General features: G+C 41.5%; 1 protein-coding gene across 7 annotated transcripts in view; it reads left to right on the forward strand.

The window, feature by feature from the left end:
- The window catches only part of EXOC4 (exocyst complex component 4), a 600,856-nt gene that overhangs the window by 62,740 nt on the left and 514,606 nt on the right, over window positions 1-23,510 (forward strand). For all 7 annotated transcript variants that reach the window (XR_012156857.1, XR_012156858.1, XM_073328862.1 and 4 more), the window contains exons 5-6: window positions 2,286-2,395; window positions 19,502-19,745. Coding sequence is in view for 5 of the 7 variants with exons in the window: in XM_073328862.1 (XP_073184963.1) it covers window positions 2,286-2,395; window positions 19,502-19,745 (354 nt within the window). In the remaining 2 variants the exon portion in view is untranslated. The remainder of the gene's footprint in view (window positions 1-2,285; window positions 2,396-19,501; window positions 19,746-23,510) is intronic.

Below are 23,510 nucleotides of genomic sequence, written 5' to 3' on the forward strand. Positions count from 1 at the left end.
TTCTGCCTTCTTGAGCCTGCAGACAGACTGCTCCACTGCCGATCCTCAGACATTCCCAAGCTGCAGCCCAGTGAGGACAGACCAGAGTGTTGTCAGTTTTCACTGCTCCTGTTTGTAACCCTGTGGGTAGTAATGACATTGGCAGTCAGGGTAGTTTCACTCTGCTACGTGTTTAGGAATGCTATAAGTAGCAACAGAGGCAGGCAGCTAGAGTCGTTCACTAGGGAGGAGAACACAAAAATAGAGATTGTGGAGGGGTAGATTAGTAGATATTCCCCATCCCTATGCAGTGTTCAGGAGGCTCTGATGGGGTGGTAAGGGTAAGAACAGCGAGAGAGAGAGCATGCTTTCCTCCTCACTTCCAGCAGTCTGAGGGGGATAGAAAACTTCAAACTAATCATACAGCTTCTAGCCGGAGGTCATGAAATTTGAGGTTTTTAGCAGAGTCTACAGACAGCAACTTGAGTGAGGTAACAGGTTGGTGCTTTGCACCTGGGTGTTGCTTCTGATCATTGGGATACCTCATTGACTTTAGTCCTCTGGCTCTTATTTGTCTGATCAGTGTTTCTATTTCAGTCCCTGTATATGAGGAGGGTGGGTGGGAAGAAATGGATGAGAAAAGCTAGAAAAAAGAAGTAAAGTGGGAGAGGGTATTCTTCTGAATGAGAGAGTGAGAAAATAGAGTGTAGGGAAGCAAATAGGGAGGTAAGAGGGAATACAATGAAAACAACAGAGAAAAGATGCATAATTTATGTTGGAAAGAAAAAAGAGTAGTGTAGCGAAGCAAGGAAGGGTAAGAAGGGGTAATCAAAATAGAGGGGGCGTAGTCAGTTACATTAAACAAATTATTAAACAGAAAGTTGATTGAAGTTGAAATTTCTAAACAGAAGGCTTGTTAATGAGTCATCATAGTCTCTTGCTCACTCACCCCATTAATTAAAAACAAACACAAAGCTTGCTGCCCCCATATACACACTTGCTGATAAACGACAATCTTGTGTTCCTGCTGCAGGGACACTTATCTCTTTCCTGTTCTCTTTTCTTACATTTAACACGCACCTTCCTGTCGTACCTCATCGCTGTTTATACTGTAAGCTGTTTGGGGCAGGGACAATCTGTCATCTGATGATAGAAAATCACCTAGCAAAGTTGGGTCTGATCCTGATTGAGGGCACAGGATTCTACTGCAATATAAATAATTGAATGTTGTTGTTAATTTCACTACAATGACTTGCACAACTTTTTAATTCCTTTGAATTGGGGGTGGTGTGGATTTTGGAGGAGGTTTTCACACAGGCAGCTAGGCCTTGAGTTAGTGCGTGTCGAGAAAGTGTTTCAACCCCTAAGGTAATGTAGCAACCTCATTATTCTTTGCTTTTCTTAACGTGATTTCTTGCTCGTGTTTCCCCTGCCTCATTCAGCCTCTTGCCTTTCCTTATGTGGCTGGGCAGCTTGACACACTCTTGACAGATAAATGTTAATTTATTGCAGAAAGTAGTAAAGTACCTTTCTTTTTAGGTAATAGGCCTCATGGAAGAGGTGAATGTGTGTGTGTTGAGCTGCAATTTTGAAGAGGGGAGAGGGGGGTAGGATGTTGTGGAGTGGGCTGGGAGGAGATTTCCATGCTGCTTAGAAGAAGGCATGGAAGTGGACTTTATCCCTTATAGTAACGGCGCTAGTTGCCTCATTGGATGGTTAGGCTTCCAGATCGTAATCAACTATTTAATGCCCATTGACCATAATTTTGGCATGAATTCATTTTGTCAGTGCTGGAAGAAGATCCTTTACAATAACCAAGAAACTCCCTTGGTAAAACAATACATCAAAAATCTTGAGGTGTCTGAAGAATGCACTTGAGAGTAGGGGGAATTTTTTGAAGCAAAATCCAATTTGTTTAGGTCCTGATAGTGCAGCTACAGCCACATAGGCAGGTACGGATACATATTAAATCAGTGAGACTTTGTTGGGGGGGGGCTGTCTTTGTGGATCTAGTTGTGGGATCGGGGCCCTGGTTTCCTCTTATGCTTATCTTTTTAAATGAGCTTGCAATAGTAGTGTCTCTTCTGTCTCATTGTTTCCTTGCGCTCTCCCTTTCTGTTTGTATCCAGCTGTTCTCTCCTGTCTTATACTTAGATTGTAAGCTTCTCAGGGCTGGGATTGTCCATGTTAATGTTTTTATAGTGCCTAGCACAATAGGATCGTGGTCTATAATTGGGGTCCCTCGGTGCTACAATAGTATGTTAATGTATTTGAAGCTGTTGGTTTGCTTTTTTCCCCCTGCCCAGTTCACTTGTGAAGGATGCCTCTCCCATACCTCTTATTGACGTGACCAACTTGCCTACACATTGGAAGTTCCTTGACGCCTCCCAGTTCAGCACTCCCGGGAGCTCTAGCGGTGAGTATGAATACCTGCATGTTTCATTTATAGATCTCTAAGTGCAATTGTAAAGGCTGGTAAATATCGTTATCTCCATGTGTGATGGGGTGCTTACCCCACACAGTCATAAAAGGAGTTAACCAGGCCCTGCCCCAAAAGGAGCAATGGAGGTGAGTCCTGTGAGCAGTGCAGAGAGGCTGCAGGGAGCACAGCCAATCAGGGAGGAGTTGCAGGGAACAACCAATCAGGACCCGGTACGCTCAAATAAAAGGGAGCTGCAGGGCAGGGTTGGGCTGTTGCTGCTGGGAGCCCAGGGAGTAAGAACTGCGTCCCTGGAAGGCTGAGAGAACTGTAAGCACCTTGGACAGAGCAGTGGCTGGCTCCTGGTCCTGAGCAACTCTGAGTGCCCTGAGGTGAGGGTGAAGAAGGTGCTGGGGCCATGGAGAAGGGGGCCTGGGAAGTGGCCCAGGGTAGTAGAGCGGCACTGACTGAGGTTACAGAGGAGCAGCAGGAAGCTGGTATTTACAGGATCCCTGGGTTGGGGTCCAGAGTAGTGGGGCAGGCCTGGGGAGGTGGCTGAACTGTTAGACAGGTACACTTCTGCCCCGCCTCCCGGAAGGGGAAATACAGATGAGAATCGAAAAGAGGATGCTGCGGTTCTAGGAGCTGAGAGAGGAGCCGTAGGATGGAGCAGAGACAGAGTGACGGTGGACAGACCGCAAATGTGGGTGTTGGCCTTGAGCTAATCCCCAGTACAACCAGGAGGAGGCGCCAGTTTGGCAATGAGGGCTGCACCCTGTGACATCATTTCACAGATGAGGGACACTGAAGCACAGAGATGTCAAGTGACTTGCCCAAGGTGATAGAGAGTTGGTGGCAGAAGCAGGAATAGAGTGCAGTCTGCTAACTCCCATTCAGATATCCAGTACTAACATGGTTTAGCAGGTTTCTTCCTGACTAGTCATCCATTTATCTATTTTTTTTCGTTCTCTGCTCAAATTAATTATATTTCATTCTATTTGCTGCTCCTGGTGTTGATTGTCTTTTTGATATACATACTTCTGACCAGGAGGGAGACTTGTAGTTAATTCCTTTTGGGTCCAGACATCTCCTTACCTTATTTAATAGAGGATGGCAGGTACACAAGACAGTGCAAATTTATTTTTCTGGATTAGAGCTAAAAAACCAGAACGTTTCTCCTAAAAGCCCTTGTGGAAACTGTTATCTGCAGAGAAACCTCTGCCTATATGCATCATAGTTTTTCAGCGTTTGTTTCTCTATTTTTATTGTTGCTAGGGAAATTTTCATAATATATTTTGCACTTCCTTAGCAGTGAAAGTACTGGACGAAGGGTGAATTAAGCCTCCCAACAGCTCAGTGAGTTGAGTCGGCAGGGTTGTCCTTATTTTGCAGAGGAGTATGCTGAGCTTAGAAAGAGGTGAAGTGCACGCCTCTCAGTGTGCTGCCCAGCTAAATGAGTGGTGCAATATGGAGCACCCTTTCTTCATGGTGCATAAAACAGCTCCACTTTACACAAACTACAAAGGGAATTAAAAGTTAATAAGCAGGTTAAGAACCTTCCTTTTTCTTTTTTGTCGAATTTTGTCCTTCTCTCATTGCCTTTAGTTTTTTTCCTTTGATTCCTTTTTTCTTGTTTCTTATCTCTCCTTTATTTTCTGTTCCTCTTTCTCCTCACATTTGTCTCATGGCCCCTTTGTTTAACTTGATGGGCTTTCATTTCTCCTACATAGTACATTTCTTCAGCGCTGGTTGTTTGCTATAGAGACCGGCTCTTCATAGAGAGAATGAGTGTGTCTGTATTGCTGTTTAGGAGGGGGAAGTGGGAAGAGCTTTCATTAGTGGCATCTGAGCACCAGTTGATGGATTTTTCTCCCCCACAATCTCTTGCTGAGGTCTCTCCACAGAATCTATGACTTGGTGGCTTCAATGCTGGAATATAGGAGCCACCCAAAAGTAATGGAAAATCTGGTCATTCCTGAATTTTCTGTCATTGTTGAAAGGACTGGTTCAGTGACTTGCCCAAGGTCACATGACAAGTAAGTGGAAGATGTGGGAAAATGTACCCTTATGTAAACACTAGCCTGTACTCTCTTCAGTACCTATTTGTGTAGTTCATCTGCTTCTGCTGCGTATTCCCCACCTGAAATCCTAGTCTTCTGTCTGTGCAATAACAATGACTGTAGTTGTTGTGGAGCTGATGGTGATGTCCCAGAGGATTCTGACTTCAACGGGGAATAAGCAGAAGGAGGAGATGGATCTATTTAATAAACATTAAAACCATCTCTGTGTGAATATGCTCAGCAAGAATAAGATCAAGTGAGAAAAATATCAGGTATATCAGCAAAACAGCTTCTAAATAATACTAAGCCCTTCTAATTCTTCTCACCTTCAGAGCATTGCGTAAACTAAGTGATGCCCATCGCATCTTGTGCAGGAGATAAGCACTCATTACTGTACAAGATTGGCCAGCAGATCATGCCAAATCCTATCAAATGCAGACCTGGCCACAGTGATGAATGCATTTTAATGTCTGAGGCTGGACTACCATAATTCTTTTTGTTTAGGAAGGAAGTGCATTTCCTGATGAGGTGCCAGCTTGTTCAGAATACCTGGCTGCTCACCAACAGCCCCTAAGACTACTTGACCTCAGTATGCCACTTTCTTTATTGGCTCCACATTAACCGGAGAGTGTCCAGTTCAAGGTCACTGTCCTGACTTTCTAATATTCAATTCCTGTGTGGAATTGGCCATGTGTCCCTGCGACACCATGCTTCCCACTAGAATTGATCCCCACAACAGCTGCATTGTATGGGAACAATGACTGTGTCAACCAACAAGGGCAGGTTCATGACTGTGAGAGACAGAACTTTCTCAGGGACCAGATCAAGAGTATGGAATTCTCTGTGGGAAGAAATAAGAATGACCGATACTTTTCCCACACTTGGAGCCAAGAGTAAAATCCTCCTCTTTGCCCAGGCTTTCCCAAATATTATTATTATTATTTATTTGTATTATCCTAGCACCTAGGAGCTCCATTCATTGATCACGACCTCACTGTGCTAGGTACTGTACAACAGAATCAAAAAATATTCCTTGCCCCAAAAAGATTACACTCGAAGTATGAAATGAGACACAACAGATGGATACAGCAGACGGGAGAGTACAAGGAAATAATGAGATCGTGTTGGTCAGTATGTTAGGCAGTGGTCTCGGCACACCAGCAGCCTAACCGTTGTTAAGGTTTTGTAGGCCTTATGGCAAAGGAGAGTTTTCGGGGGCAGATTTGAAGGAGGATAATATTTACAGGTAGCTCCTGCTAAGCGGAAAGGGGGAGAAAGCACAAAGGTGTTTGTTTGAAAATGTAACAAGTGGGCACTGGAGACTGGCCTCATGGGCTAATCAGAGACAGGAGTCGACTGATCCTGAGTGAGAGATGATAGGTGAGGTGGGGATAGGCCATGATGGGTCTTGAATGTGAAGTCAGCAGCTTATGTTTGATGTGATAGAGAAGAGGGAACCGGTAAAGAGATACAAAGAGAGGGGTGATACGGTCGAAGGACAGGATTTGTCAAGGCCAGGGAAAAGGGATGTCACAGTAATTGAAATATGAGATGATGAGAGCCTGGATGCGAGTTTTAGCTGTGTGGACGGGTAGGAAAGGCTGTATGTTAGAGAAGTTATGTAGAAAGGATCTGCAAGACTTAGACATAGCCTGGATATAAAGATCTAGAGAGAGGTCTGAGTCGACACCCAGGTTATGGCTTGCATGACAGGATGACAGTGTTGTCCACAGTGACTGAGAAAGGTGGTAGTGGGGAGGGTTTGGGGAGGAAGATTGAGCTCTGTTATCGCAATGTTGAGCTTGAACTGATGGCGAGATGTCCATGAAAAGAAATCAGAGAGAGGCTGGGAAGATGCTGTTTTTCAGGCAGCAAGTAGGGAGTTACAGAGCTCGTTCGCCAAGGTTGCTAGAAAGGTAAAGAAGACCCCTTTAAAAATGAAGAGGGTTAAGTGGGCAGCGGCTAAAGGTGAGTCTCTTACAGAGTCTCCCTGAGGGCATGTGGCAGCAGCAGTCTGTCTTCATGAGGGCACTTTATAGAATTCCAGTAAGAAACAAGCTGGAAGCTTTTGTCTTTCTGCTGTACTGTGGAATGATATTATGTGATTAGAGATATGTAAATCTTACAGCAAATGGGGTGAATAATGTAATCAAATGACACACTCACCCCAAATGTAAGAATAAATAAATTCCTCAATAGGAATAATACAGTAATTTCTAAAATTAAGTCAGTCACTGGCTGTATACCCTGATTGAGCAAGGTACTTTAAGGACGAGTAGTCCTGTTGAGCTTAATAGTGGTCCTTGTGTGCTTAAAGTTAGGCATGTGTTTAAAATATCTTGCTGAATACGGGCCTTAAAAATGCAATTTTGCCTTGAAAAGTGACTGAAAAATGTCATAGTCGGTTTTCCTGTTTATTGGCTATCAATTACTTCTAATTTAAAGCTGCTCAGTTAAGTTAAACGGTGTGTGTTTTACTTGTCAGCGTTGCAGTCTCACCATGAGATCTAAGTCAAGCATGATTCTTTCCTAATGCATTATCATTGGTACTAAAGATTCAACAGACTAAATGATCCTCACAATTACATTTGGATTGCCCCAAATGCCTTTGTTACAGCTACACAAATGCAAGGGAGGGCTTACTTTGAAGGCAGTGGGGTTCCACACTCCACAGGTGCAGCTGGGAAGACAGTGTGGCTTGCAGAACTTCTTTTTCCCCCTTCATGAAGGTAATTTATAGATTACAAGGCCAGAAGGGACCATTGTGGTTGTCTAGTTTGACCTCCTGTATAGTACAGGTTTGTAGAACTTCCTCAAAATAATTCCTAGAGTAGATCTTTTAGAAAAACATCCAGTCTTTATTTAAAAATTGTCACTGACTAAGAATCCACCATAACCCCTAGTAAATAGTTCCAATGGTTAATTACTCTCACTGTTAAATGTACTCCTTTATTTCCATGATGCATAAACGGGGGAAAAAAATCCACTCTGATTTTCAGATCCAAGGATGAGTTTGCAGAGTTGGGACGTATAAAAAGAAACCCTTCATTTTACTTTATATTTTCTCAGTTTACAGGTAATCGTGATACAAGAAACATGGAAGCCCATGTTGCCAGTTTTATAGTCCTTGTTAGTACCAAACCGTACTTTAAACTGACAGCACCAGCTGATTGTTCATATCAGGCTGGCAGCTTGAGTTTTGAAGCATGTAATGTTTTCACATTTTTTTGTGTGTAATTAGTATTTTTTGTGTGAGAGAAGTCAAAAGATCCAAATACCTGAAACCAGTGGGCCCGCTTCTGTAATATAAGCAATATAATTTCATCCAGTTTCTCCTTTATTGAGCCCAAAAACTTGTTTGACTAAAGCTTATCTTCCAGAAAGGCATTCAGTCTTGATTTGAAGACTTCAAGTTCTCACACCAGTGCAAATGAGGAGTAACTTCACTGAAATGAATGGAGTTAAATTGGCATAAGTCATCTCCGAATCAGTGCTTATAATGCCATGTTGAGGAGGGCAACCTTCTCAGATCAAAATGCTTGTTTCCCAAAGCTAGAAAAGTCGTGGAATTGTGGGTAGAACTGTGTGAAAACCATTGCTTTAGAAAGGCTGACGTCCTCCTGGCATTTTTTCCATGGTATTGATCCCTCATATGTTTTGATACTGGAGTGAGAAGGGAGGCAGGTTAGAAAATGACTGAAGCTTGTATAAAATCATTTCTTTATGACTACCACATGGGCCAAAATAGAAATTGAACAATGGAAATTATGCAGGTGAAGGCTTTCCAAGTAATCTCAAATTAGGCCTTTGGAGCCCTATGAACTTGCATTCTTTTTGTCAAAAAGGGTTAAAGGAAGAGGGATATAATCTGGAAAGACATAATGTATGGAAAGTAGTACATAAAATTTTACTAGCTGCCCATAAAAGCATGCATCTAAGCAAATATACCATAATAAATATCAGCAAAATTTGACTAGTCATAGGAATGAAAAACAAGACCCAAGAGTCTGTTCCTTAGCTACTCTATGTGGAGGAGTTATCAGCAGTGGTTTTGCTGGGGATTGGATTGGATTTGGGTGAGTAAAGTGCCTCTTATAGCAATTTCCTTCTTGAGAGGTGGTGGAATCATACAAATTAGGTGCCATCTATTAGGACAGATATTTTTATAGAAGATCGTCAGACTGGAGATTCACCAGGGATATTGCTACCTGAATAAGTGTGGGAGGTATTTAATTATAGTATAAATGATTCAACTTTCTGTTGCTTTAAATCAAACATCTTTTTTGATAAGCGGATAATTGTGCATTTTCATGTTTGTTTCCTATGATGTAGATTTATGAAAATGACTTCCCATTTTACTGAAGAACATAAGAACAGCCATACTGGCCCAGTATCCTGCCTCTGAAAGTGTCCAGTGCCAAACGCTTCAGAGGCCATGGACAGAACAGGGCAATTTTGAGTGATCTATCCCCTGTTGTCTTGTGCAAGCTTTCTGACAGTTGGAGATATAGGGACATCTGGGACATGGCATTGTGCTACTGATCATCTTGGCTAATAGCCATTGATGGACCTATTCTCCATGAACTTATTGAGTTCCACATGTTGACTGTGCATTGCGTGAAGAAGTACGTCCTTATGTTTGTTTTTGAACTTGTTACCTGTTAATTTCATAGGGTGACCCCCTAATTCTTGTGTTATGTGAAGGTGTAAATAATGCTTTTCACTTTATCCACACCATTATGATTTCATAGATCTCTATCATATCCCCTTCAGTCGTCTGTTTTCCAAGCTGAACAGACCCAGTCTTTTTAATCTCTCCTCATATGGAAGCTGTTCCATGCCCTTAATAATTTGTGTTGGCCTTCTCTGCACTTTTTGCAGTTCTAATCTATCTTTTTTGAGATGGGGTGACTAGAACTACACGTAGTATTCAAGTTATGGGCGTACCATAAATTTATATAGTGGCATTATATTTTCGGTTTTGTTATTTATCCCTTTCCTAATGGTTCCTGACATTCTGTTTACTTTTTTGACTGCCATTGCATATCGAGTGAATATTTTCAGAGAACTATGCACAATGACTCCAAGATCTTTCTTGAGTGATAACAGCAAATTTAGATTGCATCATTTTGTATGTATAGTTGCAATGATGTTTTCTAATGTGTATAATTTTGCACTTAACATTACACTTCATTGCCATTTTGTTGCCCAGTCACCTATTTTTGTGAGATCCCTTTATAACTCTTTGCATTCAGCTTTGGACTTAATTGTCTTGAGTAATTTTGTGTCATTTGCAAATTTTGCCAAGTCACAGTAAACCCCCTTTTCTAGATCATTTACTGGTCCCAGTAGAGATCCTTGGGGGACCCCGCTATTTACCTTTCTCCACTGTGAAAACTGACAGTTTATTCCTGCCCTTCATTTCCTATCTTTTAACCATGAGAGGATTTTCCCTCTTATCCCATGACTGCTTAGTTTGCTTAAGAGCCTTTGATGAGGGACCTTGTCACAGGCTTTTTGAAAGTCCAAGTACACTTATAAAAGCTGTGTTGACTCTTCTCCAACATGTCATATTCATCTATGTGTCTGATAATTCTGTTCTTTACTGTAGTTTCAATTATTTTGCCTGGTACTGAAGTTAGGTTTACTGACCTGTAATTGCCAGGATCGCCTCTGTAGCCTTTTAAAAAAATTGACATTACATTATGCGATAGACCCAGGCCAGTTGGGTACAGCAGAGTAGTAGAAGGCAGATATACTGGCCATTGGATAAGCAGTTTTCTGTTCCCTGACTGACCAGAGCAGGGGCTGCTCCAGGCTAGGGTGGACACATGACTCCAATTATCCTGCCAAGAGTCAGGTGAGGTTGTTAAGCTAATGTGAACACCTGACTCTAATTAAGGCCCCTCGGATACTATAAAAAGGCTCACTCCAGTCAGGCTGAGGAGAGCCAGGGAGCCAGAGGAGATGAAGTGTGGCTGAAGGGCTGGGTAATGAAGACACTCTCAAGCCACTGGAAGGGAGTCCTAAGGTAAGGATGAAGAAGGTGTTGAGAGAGAAGCGGGAGAGCTGTGGGGAAGTGGCCCAGGGAAATGTAGCAACTCTGGCGATGAAAGGTCAGCTGCCAACAGCTGCTGCCATTAGGGTACCTGGGCTGGAACCCAGAGTAGAGGGTGGGCCCGGGTTTCCCCCAACCCACCACTACAGAAACACCTCCTGGGAGGGGAAGACTAGTCTCCTGTCCTGACAGGGTCCTAACTGTTCAGGAATAAGCCCTTAGGGACAACAGAGACTGTGGGGGGAGTCCTTCCTGGGTTATGATGAAAATGGCTCAGTAGGCTGAGACCCTTGCCTCTAGAGGGAGAAGGGCTACGTAGAGAGTCACAGTGAGCCTCTGAGTCTAGCGTAATCCGCCAGGAAGCGCAGGACCCACTGAGACAAAGTCGGAGCTCTGCCACAATTAGCTACCATCTATTCTCTAGTACAGAGGCTCACTTAAGTGGTAGGTTACATACCACAGCTAATAGTTCTGTAGTTTTGTATATGAGTTCCTTCAGACCTCTTGGGTGAATACCATCTGGTCCTGGTGACTTATTACTGTCTAATTTATCAATGTATTCCAAAACCTCCTCTGTTGACACCTCATTATGGAACAATTCCTCAGATATGTCACCTAAAAAGAATGGCTCAAGTGGTGGGAGTCTCCCTCACATCCTCTGCAGTGAGGACAGATGTACAGAATTCATTGAGCTTCTTTGTAATGGCCTTATCTTTCTTGAGTGCTCCTTTAACACCTCGTTTGTCTAGTGGCCCCACTGTCTGCTTGGAAAGCTTCTTGCTTCTGATGTGTATACAGTTTTTTGATGTTAGTTTTTGTGTCCTTAGCTAATTGCCCTTCAAATTCTTTACTGGACTGCCTTATTATACTTTTACACTTGATTTGCCAGAGTTTATGCTCCTTTTTATTTTCCTCAGTAGGATTTTACTTCCAATTTTTAAAAGATGCTTTTTTGCATCTAACCACCTCTTTTACTCTGCTGTTTAGCCACGGTGGCATTTTTTTGTGTGTCCTCTTATTTTTTATATGGGGATATTATTTAAATTGAGCCTCTGTTATGGTGCTTTTAAGTAGTCTCCATGCAGTTCGCAAGTGTTTCACCCTTGTGACTACTGTTCCTTTTAATTTCCATTTAACTAGCTTCCCCATATTTGTGTAGCTCCTCTTTTTGAAGTTAAATACTATTGTGGTGAATTTCTTTGGCATTTCCCCCCTTCAGGAATGTTAAATTTAAGTATATTATGGTCACGACTACTGAGAGGTTTAGCTATATTCGCCTCTTGGATCTGACCCTGTGCTCCATTTAGGACTAGATCAAGAATTGCCTCTCCCCTGGTGGATTCCAGAACAAGGTGCTTCAAGAAGCAGTCATTTGTGATGCCTAAAAATTTTATCTCTGCGTCTCTTCGTGACATGACATATACCCAGTCAGTATCACGAGAGTTGAAATCCCCCATTATTGTTGTGTTTTCTAGCACTATAGTCTCTCTAATCTCTCTGGGCATTTTCAGTCACTGTCCCCATCCTGTCAGAGGGTCAGTAATACACTCTGATTGCTATACTCTTATTTTCAATCATGGAATTTCTATCTATAGAGATTCTATGGTAAAGTTTATTTTATTTGACTCTGCTTTCTTTTACATATTGTGCCACTCCCATGCCATCACAACCCGTTCTCATTCCTGTATGTTTTGTACTCTGGTACTATCATGTCTCATTGATTATCCTCATTCCACCACGTTTCCGTAATACCTGTATATCACTATTCTCATTTAATGCAGGCATTCCAGTTCACCCATCTTAGACTTACAGCATTTGTATATATGCTTTTGTAGAGGTAAGGCAAAGACACTGTTCTTCTTCCGAGAGCTTCTGACCTCATGTAATTCTTGGACTGAATTGCATTGTCATATGATAATAGCTTGGTAATTCACTCTAGATTCCTGGATAGTGTTTTGGACATCTGAAGAAGACCATCCCCCCCAAGCCCATACCAAGTTACACACTGGGCTCAAATCTTTGGGACAGGCCTCTAGAATTTTCAGTCAGTGCTGTGTAGATGTCCTTGTACTGTATACGTGTCCAGTAAAGTTAGGAGTTATTAATACTGAGTTTCTGCAACAAGGTTCCATCCATGGTGAGGCTCTCTGGCTGTGTTGATTACATATTTTAAACATAGCTCCTGTTAAACTGGTTTCTAAGAAAGTTTGGTTGTCCAGTCTGGATGGAGCCAAATCATCGGGAAAACAGTTCTAGCCTACGCAATTCAACTGATTGCCAAACCATGTTAGAAACTGCTTGGCCAAAGAAACTAGTTTAGCTGAAACCCCATGAGGGGTAAGTGAGGTTCATCCAGCAAATCCTTACTTACCTGAGGAGTCCTTGCGCATGCTAATAGTTGCTTTGGTTTGTATGGGGCTACTCATGTGAGTAAGTATTTGCAGGATCAGGCCCTAAGTTATTAACCACCTTAGCTGCAGTTATGTTTAAACAGTTCCGATATACCTATGAGGCCAGTATAGAAAGGCCTAATGAAATAAACCTCCAATCTACTGAGTTGCTCAACTGCTGAAATAGGGAGGGAAGGATGCTAATTCTAATGGAAATTGGTTTGTTCAAAACCTTGGTCCACACAACATGTCCTTTTCACTTGGCAAACAGTTTCTGAAAAAACCTAATTATCGCTAACATCTCTTAATGAGCAGTGTGAGTTTCATTTGTGCCGCTTCACAGTCATTTTATTTTGGGAATACGACAAAAATGACTTTGATAAAAGTGGATTTTTTTTCTATTTCCTTCGCTGACCCACAAAAGGAGACTGAAATCTAACTAACAGACAGCAGGAGAGTGAGTTTGTGTGTGTATGGGGGTGGGGGGGATGTGAGAACCTGGATTTATGCAGGAAATAGCCCAGCTTGATTGTCATGCACATTGTGTAAAGAGTTGTCACTTTGGATGGGCTATCACCAGCAGGAGAGTGAATTTGTGTGGGGGGGTGGAGGGTGAGAAAACCTGGATTTGTGCTGGAAATCACTTTAGATAAGCTATTACCAGCAGGACAGTGGGGTGGGAATAGGTATTGTTTCATATTCTCTGTGTATATATAAAGCCTGCTGCAGTTTCCACGATATGCATCTGAGGAAGTGAGCTGTAGCTCACGAAAGCTTATGCTCTAATAAATTGGTTAGTCTCTAAGGTGCCACAAGTCCTCCTTTTCTTTTTGCGAATACAGACTAACACGGCTGCTACTCTGAAAAATGACTTAGCAAGTAAATAATCACTTCAATGTATTACAGTGCTTTTATTATTTTGTATGTTTTTTTCATGTCTTCTCTACCTTCTCTAAGTGCTAATGCAATAAGGAAAATGATCTTACTTGTCTTCAAAAATTCCTTACAGATATACTCTAGTTATAAACCTACAGACCTAGGTAGGTATAAAATGTATTCTAACTGTGTTGAGATTCTGACTTGATATTAATGAGTGGCATTGTTAGTGTGCATCGTTAGGCCAAGAGAAAATACTGGTCAAGACACTCCATTCTGCAAGACAATCTGAACTGGGATATATATCTGCACCTGCATGGAGCCCTTCTGTCTGTGCCGAGTAGCTTGCAAGATTGGAGCCTTCGGCCTACATTTTCATGTGTGTCTCTTGCCCAATTTGACACTTTTAAGGTTGTCTGATTTCTGTGCCAAAGCTTTGTGTTCAAATGACCCATTGCTGACGTTGAATAACAGAAGAGGGTATGATAAGGGAGAAAGAGGAGTGGTCATAATAGAGAGAGAAGTAACATCAGTTGTATCTTGGGCTGTGATCTAGTCAGGTCCCACGGGACCAACCTAATCTTTCTTTGAGAAGATAGCTGATTTTTTTAGACAAAGGAAATGGAGTAGATCTAATCTACCTAGATTTCAGTAAGGCATTTGATACAGTTCCACATGAGAAGTTATTAATTAAATTGGAGAAGATGGGGATTAATATGAGATTTCAAAGGTAGATAAGGAACTGGTTGAAGAGGAGACTGTAACACGTCATACTGAATCGCTGGAGGGAGGTAGTGGAGTTCCTCAGGGATGGGTCTTGGGACCAATATTGTTTAACATTTTCATTAATAACCTTGGCACAAAAAGTGGTAGTGTGCTAAAAAAGTTTGCAGATGGCACAATGTTGGGAAGTAGTGCCAATATGGAGGAGGACCAGAATATCATACAAGAAGATCTGGATGACCTTGAAAACTGGAGTAATACAAATAGGATGAAAGTTAATAGAGCAAAATGCAAGGTCATGCACTTAGGGACTAGCAGCAAGAATTTTTGCTATAAACTGGGGGCTTATCAGTTGAAGGAGACAGAGGGAGGAGAAAGAGCTGGGGGTATTGGTTGATCACAGGATGACTGAGTTTCCCACTTGATGCGACCGTGAAAAAGACTGATGCAATTCCCCATCCCTGAGGTGGCTGTATTACACTAATGGATAATTCTCTCCGAAGAACTCATTTCTGCTGCGATGCCCACAAGTTGACTTAATCATAACAAAAAAACTCCTTTCAATTTTATTTTTTTAACTTATTATTTAAAACGTTGCCTCTTTCTGCAATTCTTTGTGTCCTGTCTTTTTACATAGCTTGTGCCCCAAGGAGCGTACAGTCTCATGTCTGGGTCTTGTACACCTCTGGTGCTTAACAAATAATGAGTAGAACTAATGAAATGGGTGAACTATATGTACAGTGAAAAGGTGTACATGTGGCACCTTAGAGACTAACAAATTTATCTGTAGCTCACGAAAGCTCAGGCTCAAATAAATGGGTCAGTCTCTAAGGTGCCACACGTCCTCCTTTTCTTTTTGCCAATACAGCCTGACACGGCTGCTGCTCTGAAACCTGTCTATATGTACAGAATGTGGTACACAAAACGCTTGGCTCTTGGGATGAAAAGTGCTAAGAAAATACGAGCTCTGAACTGAAATGTGTGCACCAATTGTAATATCCTAATAGCTTTGTGATTTAAGTGCATTGTCTTAATGGCCACACTGGCCATTATCTTTGAAAACTCGTGGCGAACCGGGGAAGTCCCGGATGACTGGAAAAAGGCTAATGTAGTGCCAATCTTTAAAAAAGGGAAGAAGGAAGATCCTGGGAACTACAGGCCAGTCAGCCTCACCTCAGTCCCTGGAAAAATCATGGAGCAGGTCCTCAAAGAATCAATCCTGAAGCACTTGCATGAGAGGAAAGTGATCAGGAACAGCCAGCATGGATTCACCAAGGGAAGGTCATGCCTGACTAATCTAATCGCCTTTTATGATGAGATTACTGGTTCTGTGGATGAAGGGAAAGCAGTGGATGTATTGTTTCTTGACTTTAGCAAAGCTTTTGACACGGTCTCCCATAGTATTCTTGTCAGCAAGTTAAGGAAGTATGGGCTGGATGAATGCACTATAAGGTGGGTAGAAAGCTGGCTAAATTGTCAGGCTCAACGGGTAGTGATCAATGGCTCCATGTCTAGTTGGCAGCCGGTATCAAGTGGAGTGCCCCAAGGGTCGGTCCTGGGGCCGGTTTTATTCAATATCTTCATAAATGATCTGGAAGATGGTGTGGATTGCACTCTCAGCAAATTTGCGGATGATACTAAACTGGGAGGAGTGGTAGATACGCTGGAGGGGAGGGATAGGATACAGAAGGACCTAGACCAATTGGAAGATTGGGTCAAAAGGAATCTGATGAGGTTCAATAAGGATAAGTGCAGGGTCCTGCACTTAGGACGGAAGAACCCAATGCACAGCTACAGACTAGGGACCGAATGGCTAGGCAGCAGTTCTGCAGAAAAGGACCTAGGGGTGACAGTGGACGAGAAGCTGGATATGAGTCAGCAGTGTGCCCTTGTTGCCAAGAAGGCCAATGGCATTTTGGGATGTATAAGTAGGGGCATAGCGAGCAGATCGAGGGACGTGATCGTTCCCCTCTATTCGACATTGGTGAGGCCTCATCTGGAGTACTGTGTCCAGTTTTGGGCCCCACACTTCAAGAAGGATGTGGATAAATTGGAGAGAGTCCAGCGAAGGGCAACAAAAATGATTAGGGGACTGGAACACATGAGTTATGAGGAGAGGCTGAGGGAGCTGGGATTGTTTAGCCTGCAGAAGAGAAGAATGAGGGGGGATTTGATAGCTGCTTTCAACTACCTGAAAGGGGGTTCCAAAGAGGATGGCTCTAGACTGTTCTCAATGGTAGCAGATGACAGAACGAGGAGTAATGGTCTCAAGTTGCAGTGGGGGAGGTTTAAATTGGATATTAGGAAAAACTTTTTCACTAAGAGGGTGGTGAAACACTGGAATGCGTTACCTAGGGAGGTGGTAGAATCTCCTTCCTTAGAGGTTTTTAAGGTCAGGCTTGACAAAGCCCTGGCTGGGATGATTTAACTGGGAATTGGTCCTGCTTTGAGCAGGGGGTTGGACTAGATGACCTTCTGGGGTCCCTTCCAACCCTGATATTCTATGATTCTGTGATTCTAAATATCTCCTGTGTTCTCACTACCTGCTTGCTAAAAATATCCATGGTGCTTTGCTAAAGTTACCCCCAAAACTTGCACAAATAACACACTGTAGCTGTGGGAGGTTTTTGTAAAGAGAATTTAAATTGGCACTGGTTGGTTCTGATTGACATAAAAACTCAAGTTATTCTTCTGTCTTGACATTCTGTCATCTAATAGGGTCTACTCTCAGTGTGTGTGCAATGCTCAGAGTGGAAATGAATAGGTGAGCAAACTCCTGTAGCACAACGGGGCTGGGCTGAGCTGACGGGACAGAGTCTGAGGTTATGCCAGGGGAAGAGTGTAATCTCTGCTGAGCAGGTCAGTCAGATCTATAATTAAAAGGATACCATCAGGGTAATATGTGTGCAAGTCAGCTGGCACTGAAATAAATTTTAACTAACCTATTAAAAATGATGCAAAATAAATAGTAACATGACAACAAAGCGCATAGGAAAATGTAACAATTACATCTGCACTTTCTGGGAGGAGATGGTGTGCAGGGCAATTTTGAACTTTTGTGGGCCTGGTGATGAGCTGTCTCCAGAAGGTGCTTGAGGTTTGTAACTTGCACCTGCTCCAAGTGTGCCTTTCTAAATGGCCTGACTGAAGTAGATTTGAACAAGTTTCAAGCAAGATTTGTTAGTCTTGCCCTACTTCGGTGGGCAGAAGTCATGTCATGGTCCACAGCAATAGGAATATGGGAGCGTTGGTCAGAGACTTTGCTAAAGGGATTAGATTAATACATTCCCCTCTCCTGGAGGAGATAACATAAACTCAGAAGTACCCCTCTAACATTTTGATGAATTATGGAGCTTGTATCTGGGTGGTGGTTAAACAAAGTGTAAATATAACGAGTGGCTTTGCCTAGGACTTTATATGATGTGACAATGTACACTATAGAAAATATTTATAGTTACGTTGCCTTTTACTTTCACATTGGCTTTTCAGTCTTTGTTACTCAGGTTGTAAAGCAGTAAGCAACTTTTTTCACTTCTTAAATTCAGGAAGAAGATGTCCAAAATTTTACTTTTCCTATTGCAATAGTTACTGAGGCGGAAGAAGCATAGGAAGGGCCAGAGCTGAGATGTCAATGAGGAGGCACCTGTTTGGAACATTCTTTTCCGAGAACTCTTGTTTTGACATCTTTGTTCTGACATTTAGGCAAGCCTGTTGATGGACCTTCTGTTTCAGGTGGTGTTACCTCCATAGCTAGCTCTAGAGCTCTGTGTTCCTTGTGACATGCTGTTTCTCTTGTTTGTGAAATCCATTTTGAAGTTTTCTGGTGGTTTATATAAACTTTCTTTACATTCTTGGATGATTCTAGAAGCATATTTTTAAATCAGTCCATTATAGAGCAGTATAAGTTACTGGAGTAATTTGTTGTCCAGCAGTCTGAGCTTGGTTCAACACCATCAGGATGAAACAGATATTTGTCTCTAATCTCTGTATCAGTAACCATTATGAGGTTGGAATCTCTTTATCTGTATACTTCTGAGCTGTGTGTCTGTATACTTCTGTTAACAATCCATGTGGCCATACAGTTCTTTCTTTACAACACATTTTGGTTGGACTTGCCTTGAAGACTTTCACTTCATGTTGGCTTTTCAGTGTATCAATTAGGTGTTTCACCCAGTCTTTAGCATAGGCTCCCTTTTGTTACTGTTCATTATCTGTAAATTAAGAAATGTTGATTAATGAGCATACTTAAAACAAAAACACATTACCCTGAGATTTTGTGGTTATGGTCTCCTAGCAACAGAACTTCATGTCAAGATACTCCATGTTATTTCAAGGGGACTGTATCCAGAGTACCCTTAATTCTCCATCTAGTTTTTCAAACCTAATCCTTTTTCTCTTTTAGACAACTTACTAAAAGGTTCTTATTAAAGAGTGTGATTAATATCTTCAGTCTCTTGACAGCAGTAATAAAATAGAATAGGATAACATCAAACCATCATTCCATACTTTATTGTAAACTAGAATGCAAAGAGGAAAAGAAAAAGTCCTTTCCTACAAATTCTTCAGGAGTTTGTTCTTGCTAAAATAATTGGTTCTCACAATAAAAAATTCTCTTTTGTGAAACATGGAAAATAGCTAGGTTGGGGGTTCAAGCCTATAATTGCATTGATATGTATAGCACTAAAATGATTATTAATAAAGCTCATATTTTATGAATGTCTTAATCACACTAGAGTTCAATATACCGCAGAACTTGCAGGTAACTTATTCCTCCCTGTGTATAACCTCTGACTTTGAATCAGTCTACTTTGCAGGCTGCTATGTTTTGTGTATAGTGAAGAAATTGAGTTGTTTTGTGTTTCAGCGTTTATTCCTGCAGTAGTCCATGATAGACAGAGTTCTGCTTTGACAAGCCAATTGGAACATTACATTTGCTTGGTGTTGATCTTACTTTGAGTGGTCTAAACAATTGTTTGTGGTGGTGGTGTGATTTCAGTGCGAGAAGTGAGTGTGCTGGAGATTAAAGAAGATATGGAGCTGGATCCGGAGGAGAACAGTACTGTCTTCATGGGGATCCTCATCAAAGGGCTGGCCAAACTGAAAAAAATCCCTGAGACCGTGAAGGCTATCAAGGATCGTCTGGAACAGGAGCTCAAGCAGATTGTCAAGAGGTCCACAACGCAAGTGGCGGACAGTGGCTACCAGAAAGGAGAGAGCCTTTCCCAGGAAAACCAGCCCAGGTAGGCACATTTCAAATGCTGAGGTATGGAGTATTGGCATTCGCTGCAAAAGTAAGCTGTGGGCTGAGGCCATCACCCTCAGGAGCACCAGCAGCCCTTGGACTACAGCAGTAGTCTCAAAATTTTAAACATGTGCCCCAGTGACTTGGGAAACTAAGTCCCATTTAGCTTTTTGCAGGATCAGGTAATATTTTTTTAATTGTGTTAATGTACCCAGAGGTCTGGGCACTGGGCACATGGTTTTATAAAAGTTGATATGAATGAATGATCATCAGCAGCTGATGAGCTCCTAAGACACATGGGTTTTGTTTCCATGCAGACCTCCCAAGAATATAAAAAATGATGGAGGAATCATCCTCTGATAAGGGCAGAGGGAGAATTGTTAATAAACAGAATGATATGCAATGTTTTCCATAAGGCATCTCCTGTTTTTAAAAGGTGAATTTAAAATCTTTAGAAAAACAAATGAAATAAAATGTAAGAGTCCCCAATTAACAGAAATCACATGTAGACAGTTGGGAAACGCAGCCAACCTAGACAAATTAGCTACGTTTTTAATTGAGTAAGTGACAACTCCTGTCTTAAAAGCCAAAGGTTCTTTTTTCCCCCACAAGAGCCAAATTCTGTAAAAAGTTAAAGATGTGTAGAGTATGCCTCTCAACACTGTTTAAATGTTGTTAAGGTTTTTAATGATGGTAGGTTCTTGATCTCAGGACTTGGCGGGTATAATATGTTTTAGTTCATCTTAAAGCTAGAATCGGATATGAATACCCTTTGGTGTCTTTCATATCCGAGCTCATTGTCTGTCTTCAGCTACTGTACTTAGAAGATATCCATAAAAATGATTACTACTAACAAATAAAATGACTAATAAAGATGACTAAAAAAGATGAAAAGCCCAAAGGATCTGAATCTATAATTAAACTTCTTATGGGCAGCTTGCAGTAACCAGATGTGCACATAACTTGTATTGTCTGTTTTTCCAAGACTGGGTGCTGACTGTTGAAAGACTGACTGGTATTCTTTCCCTTTGAAAAGTGTCATGTCCCCTTCTGCTTGGGCTGGAGGCCAGGAAGTCTGTGTTTGGAAATTCTAGAGTAATTCCTTTAGGAACTTCTCATCAAAATGATTTAAATTCTATCATTCCATGAGAAAAAGTTACACTTCTGGAGCACAGCCCTAGAGTTTCCTAATTTGACAGTGCCCCAGTTTGGATTATGAAAAGGTGTGGTACTTTAATCTCACTGTTGAATATTTTATTTTTCTACCTATCATTAGCCTAGCCTAGTAAACTCTATAACTTCCATACTGTTCTGAAATATTAATTCACAATGCGTTTACAGAATACACAATTTTTAAAAGCCGTTTATATACTACTACATACGATAACAAATTTTTTTTGGGGGGGAATGCATTTTCTCTGTAATTGACCATGATATACCTCAATCTCACCCTACCCTGCGTTCACCTCCGCTGGAGATAAGCAGGTTGAGGGCACCATTAACCACTAGAGGGAAGTAGGAGGTTTACTCTGCTTAAGCAGTTGTAGAAATTATCAAAACTGTAGACTGCAATGTAGTTGTGTAGAACTACTGTGGAATCTCCACATAGTTGGAACTGATTTTGGCTTTTCTGTAGCTAGTCTCTCTTCCAACCTTTATCACTACCACTGGTGTTTAGAACAGTACCTGGGTTCTTTAATATTTCTAGCAGTTTGTGCATTCCCTTGAACAATTATTTTGTGGAGAAAAGGTTCTGATTTTATCTCCTTCGTGAGCTGTTCATTAGATTGTAAATAGTATCTACAGAAATCTCTGACCTGGCTATGAAGGACAAGGTATAGTGAAAAAGTAAAACTATTGTATTAGTTTTAGTTTGAGAAGACTGGTAACATTACTACTGATGGACAAAGATATTGGGCCAGATCCTCTGGCTGTGTAAATTGTCATCGCTCCAGTGTCTTCAACTGAGCTATGAGGTTTTACATCGATTGAAGATCCGACTCACTGAGCAGGCATAATAACTATCTCATTACCAAACCCATGCAGCTTTTCCTTTCAGAGGTCTTAGGAAATTTCCTTACTTGTTTTTACCAACTCTTGTTGCTGAGGCTTGAACAGCAAAAACTAAACAAAACATCGAACTCCAAATTACCCTGAACTAAGCAAAGGACGTTATCACTGGTAAAGTGCATGCATTATCATTGGTGACCTCATGTAAGTGTCAGCAGTCACTTCCTATGGACTCATTCTCTTTTATTGCCCAGACAATAGGAGTTGCCTCAGGGCATGTGTCACTTTCTGTCGACATGTTTATGTATTTCTTGGTGAGTGGATGCTGAGAACTTGAACTGACAAACTGCCCGAGCAGCCCTTTGTCATTGCAGATATTTGTTCTGCTCAGGTCACTTGCTCCAAAAAGACCCTCCCCCACAACTTATGCCTTTGGAGTGAACTATTTTTGTGATGCTTTATGTGGTCTCTTTAACCCGCACTGCATTAATTTTCAGTCACCTTGTCTCAAAATGGCCTAAGAGATTTAGAAAAGGTCCAGAAAAAGGGCAATTAAACATGATTAGAAGCTTCAGGGGACTTGACTACAAGGAGAACTGGAAAGGATGGGAACTGTTTAAATGGGAGAAGGACGTATGGTAGTTCATTAGCTAAAATGATGACTGTCACAGAGAGTGCCAGTTGGGAGCTTCCAATCAACCCATGCCATAATATGAGAATATGAAGGCACTTGTAATTAAGAAAAAATATAAATACCTTTTTGTTCAATGCATAATATCATTGAGTGCCAACAGGGTGAACAGTTTTAAATTCTGCAAACAAGTTTACTTAATCCCTTTTTATTACAAACACATCTCTCATTTATATTTTCTTATATCTGACATCTGTCTAACCTATTTAATCCAGACTTGCAAAATTGTGCTTGCTTGGGGCAAACAACTTTTTTCTTTTTTCTATGGGTGACTAAATTATTATTTGGCTTCATTGTTGCCATGGTAATGGCAGGTGAATCGATTTTGTGCCTGGGCTGATAAATTTTCACAATTATGTATGTTTAATTATGAAGGTGCCCATCGGCTTCAAATTAAGGTTGCCTTCAGTTTTCCGCGCAAAGCAGGGTATAAGTCCTTTCAATATGAAAATGCCAAACCCTCGCAAATTCTGCCTCCATGTCATATTTGGCACCCTGGTTCTCTGGCTTCCACCCTTACCAGTTCCTCACCCTTGCTGCCTTTTTGCCTCCTCACTTGCGCCTGCTATAGTGAGCCCCTATCTTTTGTACCTAATAAGGTCTATCAAACTGAGGCTCAGCTCTCCCAAGCCTTAGGTTGTCTATCTGATGGAGAAGCTGCCTATCAGAAATATCAGAGGGGAGCCGTGTTAATCTGTATGCACAAAAACAACTAGGAGTCCGGTGGCACCGTACTCCTTGTTGTTTTTATCAGAAATAGAAGCTCTGTTTTCAGGATGGATAAAGTAGATGCTTTTTTAAAAAATTGGATTTTAGAAATTGGATTTTAAAATTAAAATTAAATAAAGTTCACTTTTGAAACATAAACCTATTTAAATTTGAAATTATGACAACCTATATTAAGGCCTAAAATTACTAAAATCTCTTAGTCATTTAAATTAAATAGAAATATATTCAAGATGTACTTATTTCCTGCCGAAGTTTTAAAGAAAGTCAGGCCACCAAAGTGGTTGGAAGTCGCTGGCCAAGCACCAGGAACCAGAGTTGGTTGAAGTGCTAAAC

This window comes from Lepidochelys kempii, chromosome 1 (assembly GCF_965140265.1).
Source record: "Lepidochelys kempii isolate rLepKem1 chromosome 1, rLepKem1.hap2, whole genome shotgun sequence".
Classification (NCBI taxonomy): Eukaryota; Metazoa; Chordata; order Testudines; family Cheloniidae; genus Lepidochelys; species Lepidochelys kempii.